The sequence below is a fragment of the Mustela putorius genome, unplaced genomic scaffold (genome assembly GCF_011764305.1).
Source record: "Mustela putorius furo isolate JIRA1106 unplaced genomic scaffold, ASM1176430v1.1 tig00000095_pilon_pilon_pilon, whole genome shotgun sequence".
NCBI lineage: Eukaryota > Metazoa > Chordata > Mammalia > Carnivora > Mustelidae > Mustela > Mustela putorius.
In genome coordinates this window covers 9,456,265-9,470,742 of record NW_025421280.1, presented here as the reverse complement: position 1 = coordinate 9,470,742, position 14,478 = coordinate 9,456,265, and the positions used below count along the sequence as shown (strand labels likewise).

General features: G+C 42.5%; 1 protein-coding gene across 7 annotated transcripts in view; it reads left to right on the top strand.

Annotated features, from left to right (window-relative positions):
• The window catches only part of ATXN7 (ataxin 7), a 137,320-nt gene that overhangs the window by 104,876 nt on the left and 17,966 nt on the right, over positions 1 to 14,478 (top strand). For all 7 annotated transcript variants that reach the window (XR_006606193.1, XM_045078123.1, XM_045078117.1 and 4 more), the window contains 3 exons: positions 9,798 to 10,050; positions 12,102 to 12,361; positions 13,046 to 13,128. Coding sequence is in view for 6 of the 7 variants with exons in the window: in XM_045078123.1 (XP_044934058.1) it covers positions 9,798 to 10,050; positions 12,102 to 12,361; positions 13,046 to 13,128 (596 nt within the window). In the remaining variant the exon portion in view is untranslated. The remainder of the gene's footprint in view (positions 1 to 9,797; positions 10,051 to 12,101; positions 12,362 to 13,045; positions 13,129 to 14,478) is intronic.

Sequence of the window (14,478 nt, the reverse complement as noted above, 5' to 3'; positions counted from 1 at the left end):
TTACAAAAGAAAAAATGTGTGCTACAGATCCATTGAAAACATTGGCATTGTTAAGTAATGAATCACCCATTCCTTATTAACAGAGTGCTTAATGAAGAAGGCTTTGGGGGTTGTGCTCTGAGTTTGAGTTTTTTGTCATTCCCCTGTTCACTGTTTGCTTCCCTTCCCCATCCAGAATAAAGTGAAATTAAAAGGATACAAAATTAGGGGGAAATAGCAATAAGGATGTGACTTAGACTCAGTATAGCTCTTGGTGGCAGATGGTGCTGTCATTCCATTGCACTTTGGACCTGCTACTCCTTTTCAGCCTGGATAGACAGTGTTCCCTGTGGGCATTCCTGCACAGCAGTTTTCATTTTTAAAAAACAAACAAAAACAATGAAAAAGAGAACTTGAATTTTTAAAGTTTTACCAGGTTCCTTTAATTCTGTCTCTTCGTGTGTGTGTGTGTGTGTGTGTGTGTGTGTGTCTAAAATTTGGATTGGAGTGGCAAAGGTATACTTTTTTTTTTAATTCCCTTTTTACATTTTGATGATAGCCTTGTATCTTTCATTTGGGATGTAGGCCCAAAATAGGACTACAGAGAAGTTTGGGTAAGGACTGAGTATGTTGATGATTGAACTGCATGTGGTATGTAACAAATTGGAAGACTAAACTTGGAATGATAAATCACCGGGCTGTAGGATGCCTTGTTCCCTAACCAGTGAAGGATTAAATCAGACGTAGCTGGAGATTGGTTGATTTTTGATTTTGGCTCTTTTTTCTTCTCACGTGTTGATACCTGAGGAATGCAGATTTTTCAAGTCACTGATAACTGAGAGCGAGGGAGGGAGAGGGAGGACTGGATCTGGGGGCAGTGCTGTGCATCTCTTGGGGAGATCATGTTTGTTCAGGCAGGGTTATGGCTTGCTGTACTCTGCCAGCATCTTTTGGGTAACACTGTGCTCCTTGAGTACAGCAGAGAAAAGTCCTTATGACTGTTAGCATCGTAGAAGTGTCAGCCAGCATGTCATTTGTGGCGCGATAGCCTGTAGTCAGAAATGGTGGCAGCAGAAGTAGAGTTTGGTGGCTGTATTTTGCTCAAGGCAGCCTCAGCCTTTTCCCCCAAAGGTACTTTCACTGAAAACATCTGTGCATGCCTGTGTGAGATAATGATGATAACCTTCAGCACTGAGTCTGCATCTTAAACACAGTCACAGAAGCATAGGAAGGGCCCCCGTCAGGAAGTGAACTGGTCATTCGGACCATTCACTGTTCCTTAAAACCAGCTGTTTTATGACAGTGATTATGAAGAAACGAAGTTGTACTCACAACCAAGGTGATCTCCTGTGCTAACCATTCAGTGCCTCCTCTTTCTCTTATTTCATCCCCTCTAATAAAGTACTTGAATTTTAAAATTCAAACATTTAAACAATGTTTGCAAAGAGCTACTAGTTGGGATGGCAGGGGAGGAGTACCCCCAGACACTCAGTTAAGGTTTTCATATTTCTCACACGCTTGAAAGCAAAGTACAGAAAGAACAGTCCCTCCCCATGGGAAGAATTCCTGGCAAGAGGATTATTTGAAGTTGCCATATTTCTGCTCCCTTCTTAGCAACATTATTTACAATCCATTCACGCCTGTCCCTTCCCCCACTGGAGTCGGAGTCGTTCTCCCTTGTAATCTGCCCTTTGTGATCTGTTCTCTTTCATGCAGCTAGCGTGAATGGGGGTGCTGCAAGTGCGCACCCTGCCCGGAGACGGGGAAAAGCCCGAGTACTTTAGTGGGCCTTTTATTTCCGTCATAAAGCACTGACTTGAAGAGCTTGATAATTTGATTATAGACCTTTGGTGAAAAGTTGTTTCAAGTGGCCCAAGTGCTGTAAATGACTCTCTTTTCTGCACTTTCCCCTTATGTTTTAATTTAAAAGCACCTCTGCATTAGGGGGAGGAGAAACGTGTTTGGCAAAAGTCGCTGTTGGAGACTAATTTGTTAGGGCAGCCAGTGTTGAAATCATCCTTTTCAATTAAATCTCTCTAGTGGAAATGATGCTGAGTGCTTTGTGGTAAAGACTTTTTCTTCTCCCTGTTTTTCAGTGCCATTTGTAACCCACCTAAGCATGCTTTCTGGAGTCTGCCTCCCAGCTCCAGTGTTGGCCGATCGTCCGTTGAGGCACTGCCTCTCAGAGGTCAACTCTGGATTCCCCAACCTGAGAGTTGAATATTCCAGGGATAGTTTCACGGATTGACTTGTTTTCTTTTTAGCATTGGACTACACCCGGCTCTCTCTGGAGTAGTCTAATTGAGTGTCTGGAGATCCTAAAGAAGTCAGATCAAAGAAAAAGCAGATTGAGAATTAAAGAGACTGTGAGGACAGGAAGTGGGGTAAGGCCGTGTTTGCTGGTCAGACACATGAGAGTGCAATTAGACAAGAAGAAGAAAACTTACAGAGGAAAAGTTCATCATGAAAGTAGTGAGAAGACATTAAAAGCTTCATGTTCACATGCAATGATTTCATATCCACGCTGTGAATTTAGATAGTATGCCAAGTATTTTTTTTAATACTTATTAGGAAAAAAATAGATAACTGCTGTGTCAGACACAAAGCCCTGGTTTTACTGACAATGCTTAGGATAACGCTGAAATAACATATGCCTGGTCAGCTGCTGAATTTTGAAAAATAGAGTAAATAGACAATAATCTAGGTAATGTGTAGAAATGATGAAAGATCCAGAATGGAATTCAGCTTTGAATGACAAAAGTCTAGAGAAGACCCTGATGTGGAGCAAAGGAAATGTGCAAGGAAGATGCTCTGAGAGTTGAAAAATGTTTATGTAGTCTTGATTTATAGTTCCTTGATGCTGATTGACGTGACACCTCATGAGTCGTCTTTGGCTGTCTGAAAGTGAAGTATGACAGTTTGGGTTAATTGGGAGCTGGATGATAAGCACATTAGGGTTATTTTCCCACCTGGATGTTAAAATAAAAAACTTAATAAATTTTGTGATGGGCCTGCTTAATGAATGACTGGAAGTTTCCAAACTGTGCCTTTTGCTCTGTGCAGTTATTACTTGCTATGCCTGACCAAATGGTCATACATGTGCATTTAACATTTTATAGCCATGTACAAGCTTGATTATTAAAATATCCTTGCTTTAAAAGGGATAGTTGTAGAGTATTAATGGGATGGGGCTGTCAGAGACCCCATGGAACCATACCGTGCTTGAAGTGTAGATTGGTATTTTTTCACAAGGCCTTTCTGTACAGAGTACACACTCTTTGTAACCTTATCTGACCAAATCTATCCAAAAGTGTCAGTTTCATTTAGAGAAAAATTTATGAGTTTTAGGAATCCTTTCTTCAATAATCGGCCTAAAATTTCCATCTTTGGATCTATAAAGCTGAATTTGAGACTTGATCTTCACTTTACTCCATGCCATTCCCCTGCAGTTCTTCCCGAATGACTCATTTCTGTCAAAAATGAGCCAACCTTTTATTGATAAAATAACTTCAGCTTGAATGAGCATTCTTTTTGGTTAGTGTAAATTTACTCATTTTTAAGTAAATTTTAAAAGTTGGTCCTCTGAGCTTTTAGGAGAAGAGCTTAATCTCTTCCTGGACTGACATACATACTAGATACGTAGCCTACCCCTGTCCCACACCAGAGAAGGTAACTTACAGTGGGTTAGGTTTAAGAGTAAGTGATTTTTGCCTGCTTCGGTAATCAGCACACCTTTCTCACAGAAGTCTATAACTGGCATTAGCTGAATTGACAGGTGTCATTTGCCTTGGTGCCTGCTGACTTCCCGGTGCCGGTCCATGATCGTCCCTGTCTGCAGGCTCTATAACTCTCCATCGTTTAATCCCCAATAGCCCTGCAGAGTAGGCACAGCAGATGAAGAGGTTAACAAGGTAGGTGGAATCAGGTTATCGTCTAGCATTACCTATATGGTCAGTGGCAGAGGCTTTGAACCCATCTGTCTCTTGATTCCGAAGTTCTTGCCCTTTCAGGGGATCTATAAAAAAGCGTTTTTTATTTTAATTTGGGTTCTCTTCAGGCTGGTTAGTTACTTAGCCCACATCAAGACTGTGCCCAACAGCCCTGAGCCTCAGCTGGAAAGGCCACCATGACCTCCAGAGACCAGAGAGTGACAAGAAGCATGCGTTGTATTGGTCCAGAGGGGGCCAGCTTAATCCTATAGAACAGGTATTTGCTGCCCCTCCTGATGGTTCTTATAGTAAAACAGAGTCATTTGGGAACTTTGTGAAATGTTTCTTTTCAGCCAGAAAGGCAGCTCTCCCTGATACTTTGTACCAGAGTTCACTCTTCAGACTATCTCTGATGCTTTAAAATTCCCCTGAGCAAAAGAGAAAGCTGCACAGGCTGATGGGCATAGCTAATCTTTAGGATAGCAGCTTGCATAATGGAAAGGTAAAATCCAAAATACCTGGATTTCACTTAAACGGATTCTGGATCCTTATCCTGAATTCACTGAAATTCAGTCTTGACCTTGTGTTTAGCCTCTGCAGCCTTTTGTGCTGGCAGTTAGCCTGTTTTTCCTGAGCACCTGGGAAGAGGGGCTTCCCACTATTATATGTCCCAACCCTCACCTTCGCCCCTCTCTTCTGCCTGCCTTCGGACCACGAATTATGGCTTGCTAATAACTCCATGTCAGGGCACGTGGGTTATGGTGTGGTCCAGCCTGGATGCTAGAGTCAACCTGCTTGGGATTGTATCCCAACTCTGCCTCTTAACTAGCTGGGTGATGTTGGGCAACCGTCATGAGTCCTTTAAAGCCTTGGCTTCCTTATCTGGAAGTGGGGATCATAACAGTATCTGCTTTGTACAAAGATGGTCAGGACTGAATGAGATAACCTCTGTAAATTACGCAGCATAGTGCCTGACACGTGGTTTCTGCCCAGTAAACAGTGGTTGCTATTGTTGACGTTGTTGAAGGTGAGACTTCTAATCAGTCGGTTGGTTGAGTTATAAAACATTAATAAAAGAGCCCTGAGCAAAAATAAGACTGTAAAGTGGTCTAGTAGCTCTTAGTTGCCTGCTCTTACATGATGATCCCTGAGAATGGGACAGATGGACTCTTTGCTCATGAACAATAATACGCCTTGATGTAATCTGGCGTGTGTGAGACTGAGGCTAGAGCACCACATGAAATGCCCCGATTTTTTATAAGTATAATCAAGTAAACTGTAGCTGTTGTAGAAAAAGAAAACAATATACAAAAATTTTCAAAAAAATAGACACTAATCCAGGGAAAACTGCTTAAAATTTGATATACCCCCTTGTAAATTTTTATTTCCACCGTGAATGGTTTGAAGTTACAGTTTGCTTTGACAGCTTTTTAAGGTTTGTGTCCTAACTTTGACGCTTGTACATATAAATTATTTTTAGTTATTTCCAAAGCACATTTATTTATGACTTAAAAAGGTCTAATTATTTGCTTTGAACTCCTATTTGGTTTGTACCTGGGTGTCAGCATGTACTTACATATATTTTTAAACCTCAGCATGAATCCCAGATTGCAAGCTTAGTATTCTTGGTTGCTTTGCATTTTGGAAGACTTAAAGAGAGCTGTCCTCTGCCTTATCCTTCCCAGTATCCTGCCATTGCGTTCAGTGGTCGCACACGTTCAAGCCACAGGGGGAGAAAAAGCCCAGTGCCTCTTCTCTTTGTTTCCTTGCATGTGGTCTCTTTCTCTCTCCCTCCTTCCTTCCTCTTTACTTGTTAACTCTTTCTCCACATCTGTGTGTCTCCCCCGTCGAACCCAAACCCCTGATGCCACTGGGTCTCTGTTCTGTGTTTCCAGTATCTGTATTTGTCTATCTGTTGGTCTGCCTGATTATCTCTCCCTTCTGCTGGAGCCATTCAAAGTGCCCTCCTCATTCAGGGACAAGAGAGTGTGCTTTGTCTGAGCTGGTGCCAGACCCTGGAGAGAGGAGTGCTTTGAAAACTCAACTTGGACTCCTCACCAAACCACACCGCAGTTATGCTTAGCATCTGGCCACCAGTTTGCCCACTTAATATAAGGTCCCTAACCCTACCCGTAACTTGCCCATTTCTCTTTTGATCTAGGAACAAACACTTTTTTTTTTCAAGTCCAGTTTAAAATCTTAAGAAAAATAAAGGCCCACAGTGAAAGGATGAGGAGAGTCCAACTCAGCTGTAATTAAATTTGTTTTTTCCTCTTTGCTTCTTGCAGAGGGTAAGTAAGCCAGATACCGCCCTTTCCAGAGAATAAGTTACCAGACCATGATGTGAAGGAACAGCTTAATTCAGCAGCATGACAAGGATTTGAGCTGGCCCTTTTCAGCCAGAATCTGTTACACGCATACTCACGCACACATCACACAAGTTGGTTTCAAGTTTTAAGTAAATGAAAGAAATTCACATGATAGATTGCCATTCTTAGCTTCTAAATAGCCTTTATTATTGAAGTAGAAAATACAATTTTTTTGAAGTGTTGTCGATACATCAGCTGACTTCTAATGTTAGGAAACTTTGATGCTTGATTTTTCTAGTGCAAAATCCCATATCAGAGTTAATAGACTAGAAAAGAAGCGTTAGCTGAAGAAAATGGCAGCAATGGACTATGATGGGAATAGAGAAATAGAAGGAGAAGCTTGAAGTTACAGTCAGTTCTGCTGTCACACAGCATGCATTCCTAAGAAATTACTGTGCTGTGCAAAATTGTGTAATGCAATCCACATGAGGCGCATTGGGAAAATGGGGTTATGGGTACAACACTCAAAACTTTACTACTGATAAAAAGGATAGGAACCCAAAAAAGAATAGGAACCTAACAAAAATGGTAGCACAGTTTTACATTGATTAAATGGTTAAGAGTAGGTAAATACAAGAAAACGACCTGACATTTGCTTCTGAAAGTAGGTTTTGGAAGGGTTGCAGCTTGCGAGCTCTTGGGAAGTAGTGGACGGCAGGTTTTCTGAAATTGAGGGAAAGTTGTAGCACCGGTTGTGGGTGGGTGTGGCTCCTCACATCCAGGGCGGCCTGGAGTGGATGGTAGATGTTTGGGAAGAGGGGTGTGTTTTGTGTATGCCCACGTGGCTCCGTTCAGCCAGGTGTAATTTTCTGCATTGACGTAGTGCTTTTTGCAGATGAAATCTTGCAAAAGCAAGTGCAATATTTCATTATGCTCAATTCATTCCTTAGTGTATCAGTGACTTTAGAATAAATTTGCTTTCTCCAAATAAGCATAACTATTGAATTAGATTGAGAATGTTATTTACCTCATTTGGTTATCAAGAGAAAATGTATCACATTTACTCTAAGACACATGCTAAGAATTCTAATCCCCAGAGAATAGTAAAAAGAGAGTGCGCTTCGTTAAAGTAAAAATTGTAGTTGGGGTTTTGCTCCCTCTTCCTAGCAGAAACATGGTATTATTCCTTTAGTGCGCTTCCACCAGAAGTGTACAAGCTTGCTGTGGATGAACTTGGAGGAATATTTTAATATTTATTTTAAGATATATCAGAAAATATATATAATAAGCTTATCAAAACCTGTTCAGTAGATACTCTTGTTTGGAGAAATAGCTCTCAGTCGAAGGTGGTTCTGTGCTTCATACTGGGTGATGTAAAAATGGATTGGAAGGTAGTTTCAGGTTGCCCCCAGCAGAGGGACACTGCTGGTGATTAGGGATTGGGGGCAGGACTTCTAGTTATCCTGATATCCTGTACAAGAATTCTCCTGTCCAAAGTACCAGTGATGCCCCCCTAAGAGAGACCGGTTAATGCTGGCTGAGGAGGAGGACAGAACAGGAGAGGTGATCGTTTAAACAAAAATGTCCAGTAAAAAAGAGTATCTTATGTGGCTTTGGTAAGAATGATGAAAATAGTTTGCAGTTGATCAAAGTCTGGAAAGCACTGCAGGTAGTAACTGTGAGCTTTACTTAATAGACCCTGATAGAGAGTGCCGCGGCTAGGCAGCGCTCTCAGTGCTCTACAAATGTTAACTTACTCAGCCATGTCTAATGGTTCTGGAGCATTAGCCTAGTATGAGGAAGGCTCTCAACCTTGACTGCACAGTGGAATCACATAGGGGTGCTTATCAAAGTCTGGATGCCCAGACCACACCCCAAACCAGTGAAATCAGAACCTCGGGGGCTGGGAATCAGCATTTTTAAAGCCCATTATGTTACACCAGTGTGTGGCCAAGGTTGAGAACCATTGGAGTGATTGGCAGTCACTCCTCCTGACAAGAAAACCTGTACCAATAGTTGAAAATGTTAATTGAAGGTCTGCTCTGTGCTGTGCCTCAGAGGGAAAGAGATGACCCAGACAGGAAGCCTCGCCATCCAAGGGGAGGTGGCAGAACTGGAAACCGATTTTTACAGTCCTGGCTGACAAGTGCTGGTGCTTGGAAGGATCCTCAGACAGTGTTTGGGGATCACAGAGGAGAGAGGAACTAAATTAGAAGACGGGGTGGGGAGGGAACCTCTCAGATGCCAAATTTAGAAAATTAATAAACTTAAGTTATTTTAATTTTCCCTCCCATACACACAACTTTCATTAGAGGGGGGGGGGGAAGCACTTAAAAATCACTATCCAGTTAGCCATCCTAACATTGTTGTGGCCTTGGTGTGGTCTAGTTGGACAACTGGAATTTTGTCTGTAGAGTAGGTTCTTAAGTACCACATAAAGCACTGTTGAACTAATGGCCTTCTGGGAAATAAGTCATCTCAGCTTCCCAGAGAGCTCAGGACTGTTATAAAATGACCTTTAAAAATAAACCATTTGTGTGATGCTTATAATCATTGATTCTAGTTTAAATTTTTAAAAATATTCCTTTAGCTTCCATATTGTGATAAGTAAATGTTGGATCCCATACATTTTAAGTTAAGCCACATGTCATTTTAAATTGCAAGTTTAATTGACAACACTAAGCTACCATCATTAGGTAGTTAAGTAGATAAAAGTTACTAAATAATTCACTTGTTTCAGATAGTAGCGTTCTTCAACAGCTCTCGGTTTATTTAGTATAGATTGCCTTACACAGAGAAAACCTGATTCTCCAGTGGGTAGACTTATTTTCAGCTAAACCTGTATAGTCTGTATTTAACCATGAATTACTTCCTGGTTTAAAAAACAGGCATAGCTATTTGTGGTATTTTTGTCTTATGCCTTTGGCATCTTAGTGGTGTGAACCAGAGCTATGCCATCTGTACTCGAGTGAGATTATTAAAAAGAAAAGGGGGGGGGGTGAAGTGATTCACTGGAAAATTGCAGAACAGATTCTTAAAGAATGATAAGATAACCCTAGAAACATTCTTATTTGCTGTCATATGCTGGTGGGTAGTGACAAAAAAAAATAAGGTACAACTTGTTTTTTAACATTTTGCAATTCTAAAAATTGGAAAGATGCTCTGCTAGCAAGGAAGAAAGAGACCCATGCAGCGTCAATTAGTACAGCTCTGCAGATGAGTGAGTAACTTGCCTCTCCACCTGCAAGTTGGAGTGAAGTTTATTTCGAGCCTGAAAAACCAAATATTCTCAGGTTTAGAATGGCTATTTAATTTCCTAATGGTTATCTATGTATGATAAACCACTTTATGCTGAGATGTTTCCGAAGCAGAAGGACCAGTTCCTAGAATCCTAAATAAGTCTGTGGGGCCTAGATAAGCCATTTCTGAAAGCTGCTGAGTTAAATATATTTTCACTTAGTGACGCATATTTGAACCTAAATGTGTTGATTTCAGGGGACTCTTCCAGGATTCCATTGGAGACTTGCCTGAAACCGTGTCTTTTTTTTTTTTTCCCTCCCCTTCCTGTTTTCCTTTTCAGAAAGAAGACATAGCTCATCCAGCAAGCCTTCTTTGGCTGTTCCTCCCAGTTCAGTATTTTCCTTCTTCCCTTCTCTGTCCAAAAGCAAAGGTGGCAGTGGAAGTGGAAGCAGCCGTTCTTCCAGTGGAGGTGTTCTAAGCACATCCTCATTAAGTTCCAAGTTGCTGAAATCACCCAAAGAGAAGTTCCAGCTCAGGGGGAACACCAGGCCAATGCATCCCATTCAGCAAAGTAGAGTCCCCCATGGTAGAATGTGAGTATGGCCGAGAGAGTCCTTGAAGCCTCCTGCAGGAGGTGGAACTGTGTCCCCAGTAGCATCCAAGCGCCTTGTAGATAATGGGAAAGAGAGGCTGCTCGGGGGCAGGGAAGGAGGGGAAGCAAATAGATGTTTCGTTTTGTTTCCCTGTCCTGCTTTGGGTTAAGGTTAATACTTACTGATTCTTTATCGTGTGCCAGCTGTGGAAACTTGGCTGTCTTTGTGTCCTGTCATTTAATTATCACAACAACCGTATGAAGCAGGTCTTGGTGGTAGCCCCATTTTGCAGACAAGGAGAAGGAAACGTAATAAGGTCGAGGAGTGCTAACCAAAGAGCACTCCAGTCAGACCAGGCCCCGCTTCACACGCCCGTCCTGTCACTTCCCTAACTGCAGGGCTTTGAGCGCTGTTTCTCTCTCAGTGTGAGAATAGCCTGTGGTGCAGAGTTCCTGGGAGCTGTAGAATTAACATGGTAGCGCCAAGCACCTGCCGTAGTGTCTGGCCCACAGGAGACAGTGAACGAACGGACACTGGTGCTTCTGCTGCTGCCATTGATAACAGTAGGAATAAAAAGATGAGGTGATTCCTAGATGCTTTTCCAGGATTTCCTGGAGCCTGCAGAGCAATAGGGAAACAACGCTTCCTCCCCCCAGAGTCTTGGGCTCCCATCACAGTAGCAGACTGGGAAGACTGGAAGAAGTCCCCAGTTCCAGGCAAGGCTTTGGCATGTTTGCACAGTGGGTCTGGAGCCTGGCAGGCTCCTTGTGGGCATGTGAGGGAGCAACCCAAGCACTCCATAGAAACCTGTCTTGCCTCGTCATGGCAGCCCTCTGCCCTGGTGTGGGTGGCATTTCCCTGGCCTGTCTCCCTTTTGGAGGCTATGACCCACATCTCGGTCCCCAGGTCTGATAACCTGGCTAATCTCAGGGCAGCATCTAGCACCCGCTGCTGCTCAAGGACCTTGCCAGCTGGGAGAGGCCGTGGCTTCTTGCAGCGTCTCTGCTGCTGTCGGCCTCTTCCAGGTACAGCTGTTTGGTGCTGTTTGTCCTGGTTGCTAAGCCCCCAGCCTCTGCTCATCTGTCAGAAGTACAAGTACAGCAGGCTTGGCTTTCGTTCCCGGACCTGTCTGAAAGCCAAAGAAAATGCCAGTGCTATGTGTAAGTCACTCGCCAGCTTAACAGCTGTTTGAGCACTGACTTCACTGAGCAAAGTTTATAAAACCTCATCAATCCCAATCTTCTTTATTTGGATGGAGCTGGGCTTTAGAGGGGGTCGAGGCCAACTGTTAGCATTGTACTAACATTTGCCACCCAAATGAGAGCGTAAGATTCCCAGAAAACTCGGTTCTTTATTAGTGGCCCAGGTACTCGGTGCTCACCAGCTGTGTGCCACACACTTAATGTCTGAGCTCTTGTCATAAAAACTTTTTTCAGAGACTGGAGAATTATCCTGTCAGTGACACATCACTTAACTAATTAAACATTGGTCTCCTTCATTGACGGGGGCAGAGAACCTCTTCTCGGAGGTGTGGTTAGGCTCATTTGAATTCTTGTACGTCCCCACAGACATTTCTTGGACATATTCTCTAGTTCCAATTATTCTTTCCTCTGTTCACTCACTTTACTTGGTTTTGATGACTCCTTTCTTAAAAATGATAGTCCTCAAAAGATACTCTGTAAAGGTCTTGCAGATAGTCTTCAGTCCTTTTAGACCTTTTCATGTTTTGCTTCTTGGAGGAATTGAGTTGGGTGTCAGGTGTAGGTCTCCCATAGCCTCATGTGTCAGATTGTCCTGGATGACGAAAGACCAGGTAAATCCGATGGTCCACTGGACTTTTTTGCTTCACCAGGAGGGCTTAGAGACTGAACCATCGTGAATCTTCCTGAGTTCTCTGGGTAGTCCCACCACATTTTCCAAAGTTTCCTTTGGGGGCCTAGCTCTGTGCAGCGCATGGGGGTAGTTGGAGACTCTGCCCTCTGCCTTCCAGCTCCCCACTTCCTTGGGGCCGCAGGGCCCTCGGGCTGATGCTTCGCTTCCCTCTCTGATAGCATGACGCCCTCTGTCAAAGTGGAAAAGATTCATCCAAAGATGGATGGCACACTACTGAAATCTGCGGTGGGGCCCACCTGTCCTGCTACTGTGAGTTCCTCAGTCAAGCCTGGCCTTAACTGCTCCTCAATACCAAAGCCAACCTTGCCTTCACCTGGACAGATTCTGAATGGCAAAGGGCTTCCTGCACCATCCACTCTGGAAAAGAAGTCTGAAGATAATTCTAATAACAGGAAATTTTTAAATAAGAGATTATCAGGTAACTTCACATTTTCTTGTCTCAGTGTTTCTGTGTCTATTAATCGGGCATTCGTGAGGGAACAGATGGGCTGCTGTCTACAAGTCCTCCCTTTAAGGCTGGTCAACTTCAGCTTTAGGAGAAAGATCCTTAAGTAAGACATCTGACCTCTTCACTCTTGCTTTTAAAAGTGCATGTGTCTGTAGGTACTGTAAAACTAGCTTTCTCGGGGGGCGCCTGGGTGGCTCAGTGGGTTAAGCCGCTGCCTTCGGCTCAGGTCATGATCTTAGGGTCCTGGGATCGAGTCCCACGTCGGGCTCTCTGCTCAGCGGGGAGCCTGCTTCCCTCTCGCTCTCTGCCTGCCTCTCTGCCTACTTGGGATCTCTCTCTGTCAAATAAGTAAATAAAATCTATAAAAGAAAAGGAAAAAAACTAGCTTTCTCGGGGTGTCTTTGCAAATGGAGAGGTGAGATAGTGCTGATTTGCACGTCCTCTTTTCTGTCAAGTGATGACGGTAGACCCCCGCCCTCTGTGGGGTCTGCTGCTGCTTTGTGGGGCTCACATGTTGTAGATTTTTTCTATTGGTGATGTCATAGATTGTATTCAAGTTAAAAATGTGTCTGTTTCGAGATTTCTCCTTTTGTTTTCAAAATAAAGGAAGGAATGTTTGATGAGCCCTTGGTAATGTCTATATGCTTTTGACAGAAAGAGAGTTTGACCCTGACATCCACTGTGGGGTCATCGACCTCGACACCAGGAAGCCCTGCACCCGGTCTTTGACATGCAAGGTAAGTGACCTCCTAGATGGTACTGGGAACTCTCCAGTAAGCACAGGAGTTGGGGTCCATGGCATGGCCCCATAAGGCTCTTGCACCCAGAGGGAAGCTGATCTGTGGATTGTTCTGAATTTTGTAAATGAGCGGGTAACTGGGTTTCCATGAAGAATGCTTTCAGTTCGGAAAATGCGACATCTTCTGTGATAAGCTGCAGTCAGAAGAGGTGTTTTGCCCCCAGTGAGCTTCTGGTGTCATATCCAGGGGAATACTGTTCTTTCCTAATCAGTCTGTTATTTTCAAAGACTGTTAGTATTTCTGCAGAGAATTTTAATGTGAGAGACTACCCTTTACTGTGGTTTAAATTGTATGGACTTAAATCCAGGAATTTACTTTGCCTGTGTGTGAATATTCTTTAAAATGCTTGTGTAATGTGTGGTTCCTAAATTTTAAAGAGCCACTTTAAAAATCATCTGATTTTGAGATAGACTCATTTTTCCATTTCTAAGAAAGTACTAGATAACATACGGTCTTACTAAGCGAAGAAAATGTATGATCCTCCTTTCTGCCCTGAGATTTCCTTTCAAATGCCGATATGCTAATAAGAAGGTTGTATTTGCTGTATAGTCGGAGTTGCCGTGGAGTGGTGTCAGGGGACCCCTGCATAAATGAGCTGATGTGCTTGTGTGCTTTTCTCTGGAGAATGTCTCCAGCTACCCTTCAGAGGGGTTCAGAAACTATCACAGGTCGTTGCTTTAAAGTAATTTAAAAACACTTGTTTGGAGAAGGGGGTAAGAATTACAAAAATTAGTATTGTATTTTAAAAAATTGAATGTGTATTATTGGTGTATTATTTTAAATTTTACCAAAGATTATGTTTGAATAAGGGACTTCAGTTCGTACCCTACCCCTTAACAGTGGAGGAATGTTAAAATCCTTCAGAAAGTGTAAATATTGTTTCTAAGTGGTTATTATTTTAGTTTAAATTTCTAATTTAATTTTAGCATGTAGATTTTATTTTACAACAGTGGTTCTGAAGCTTTTACGGAAAGGTGTTGGCCAGAGCCCCTTTAAATATCTAACTTAAAAAAAAAAAAATCACAAATCATTTTTCCTGGGGGGGGGGATACATATATATATGTGTGTGTGTGTATATATATATATATATATATATATATACATATACATATATATGTATATGTATATATATATATATATTCTGAATTTTGCATTCTGTCTCAGGGTTCACACATATCTTCACCCCAAGCCCCAACCCTTAAATCTCTAGGCTAAAAACTCCCTTCTCAGGACAAACTGCTTTTATTTTATGTAACATTAGTTGAACACACAGCACAGTGTGTTGTT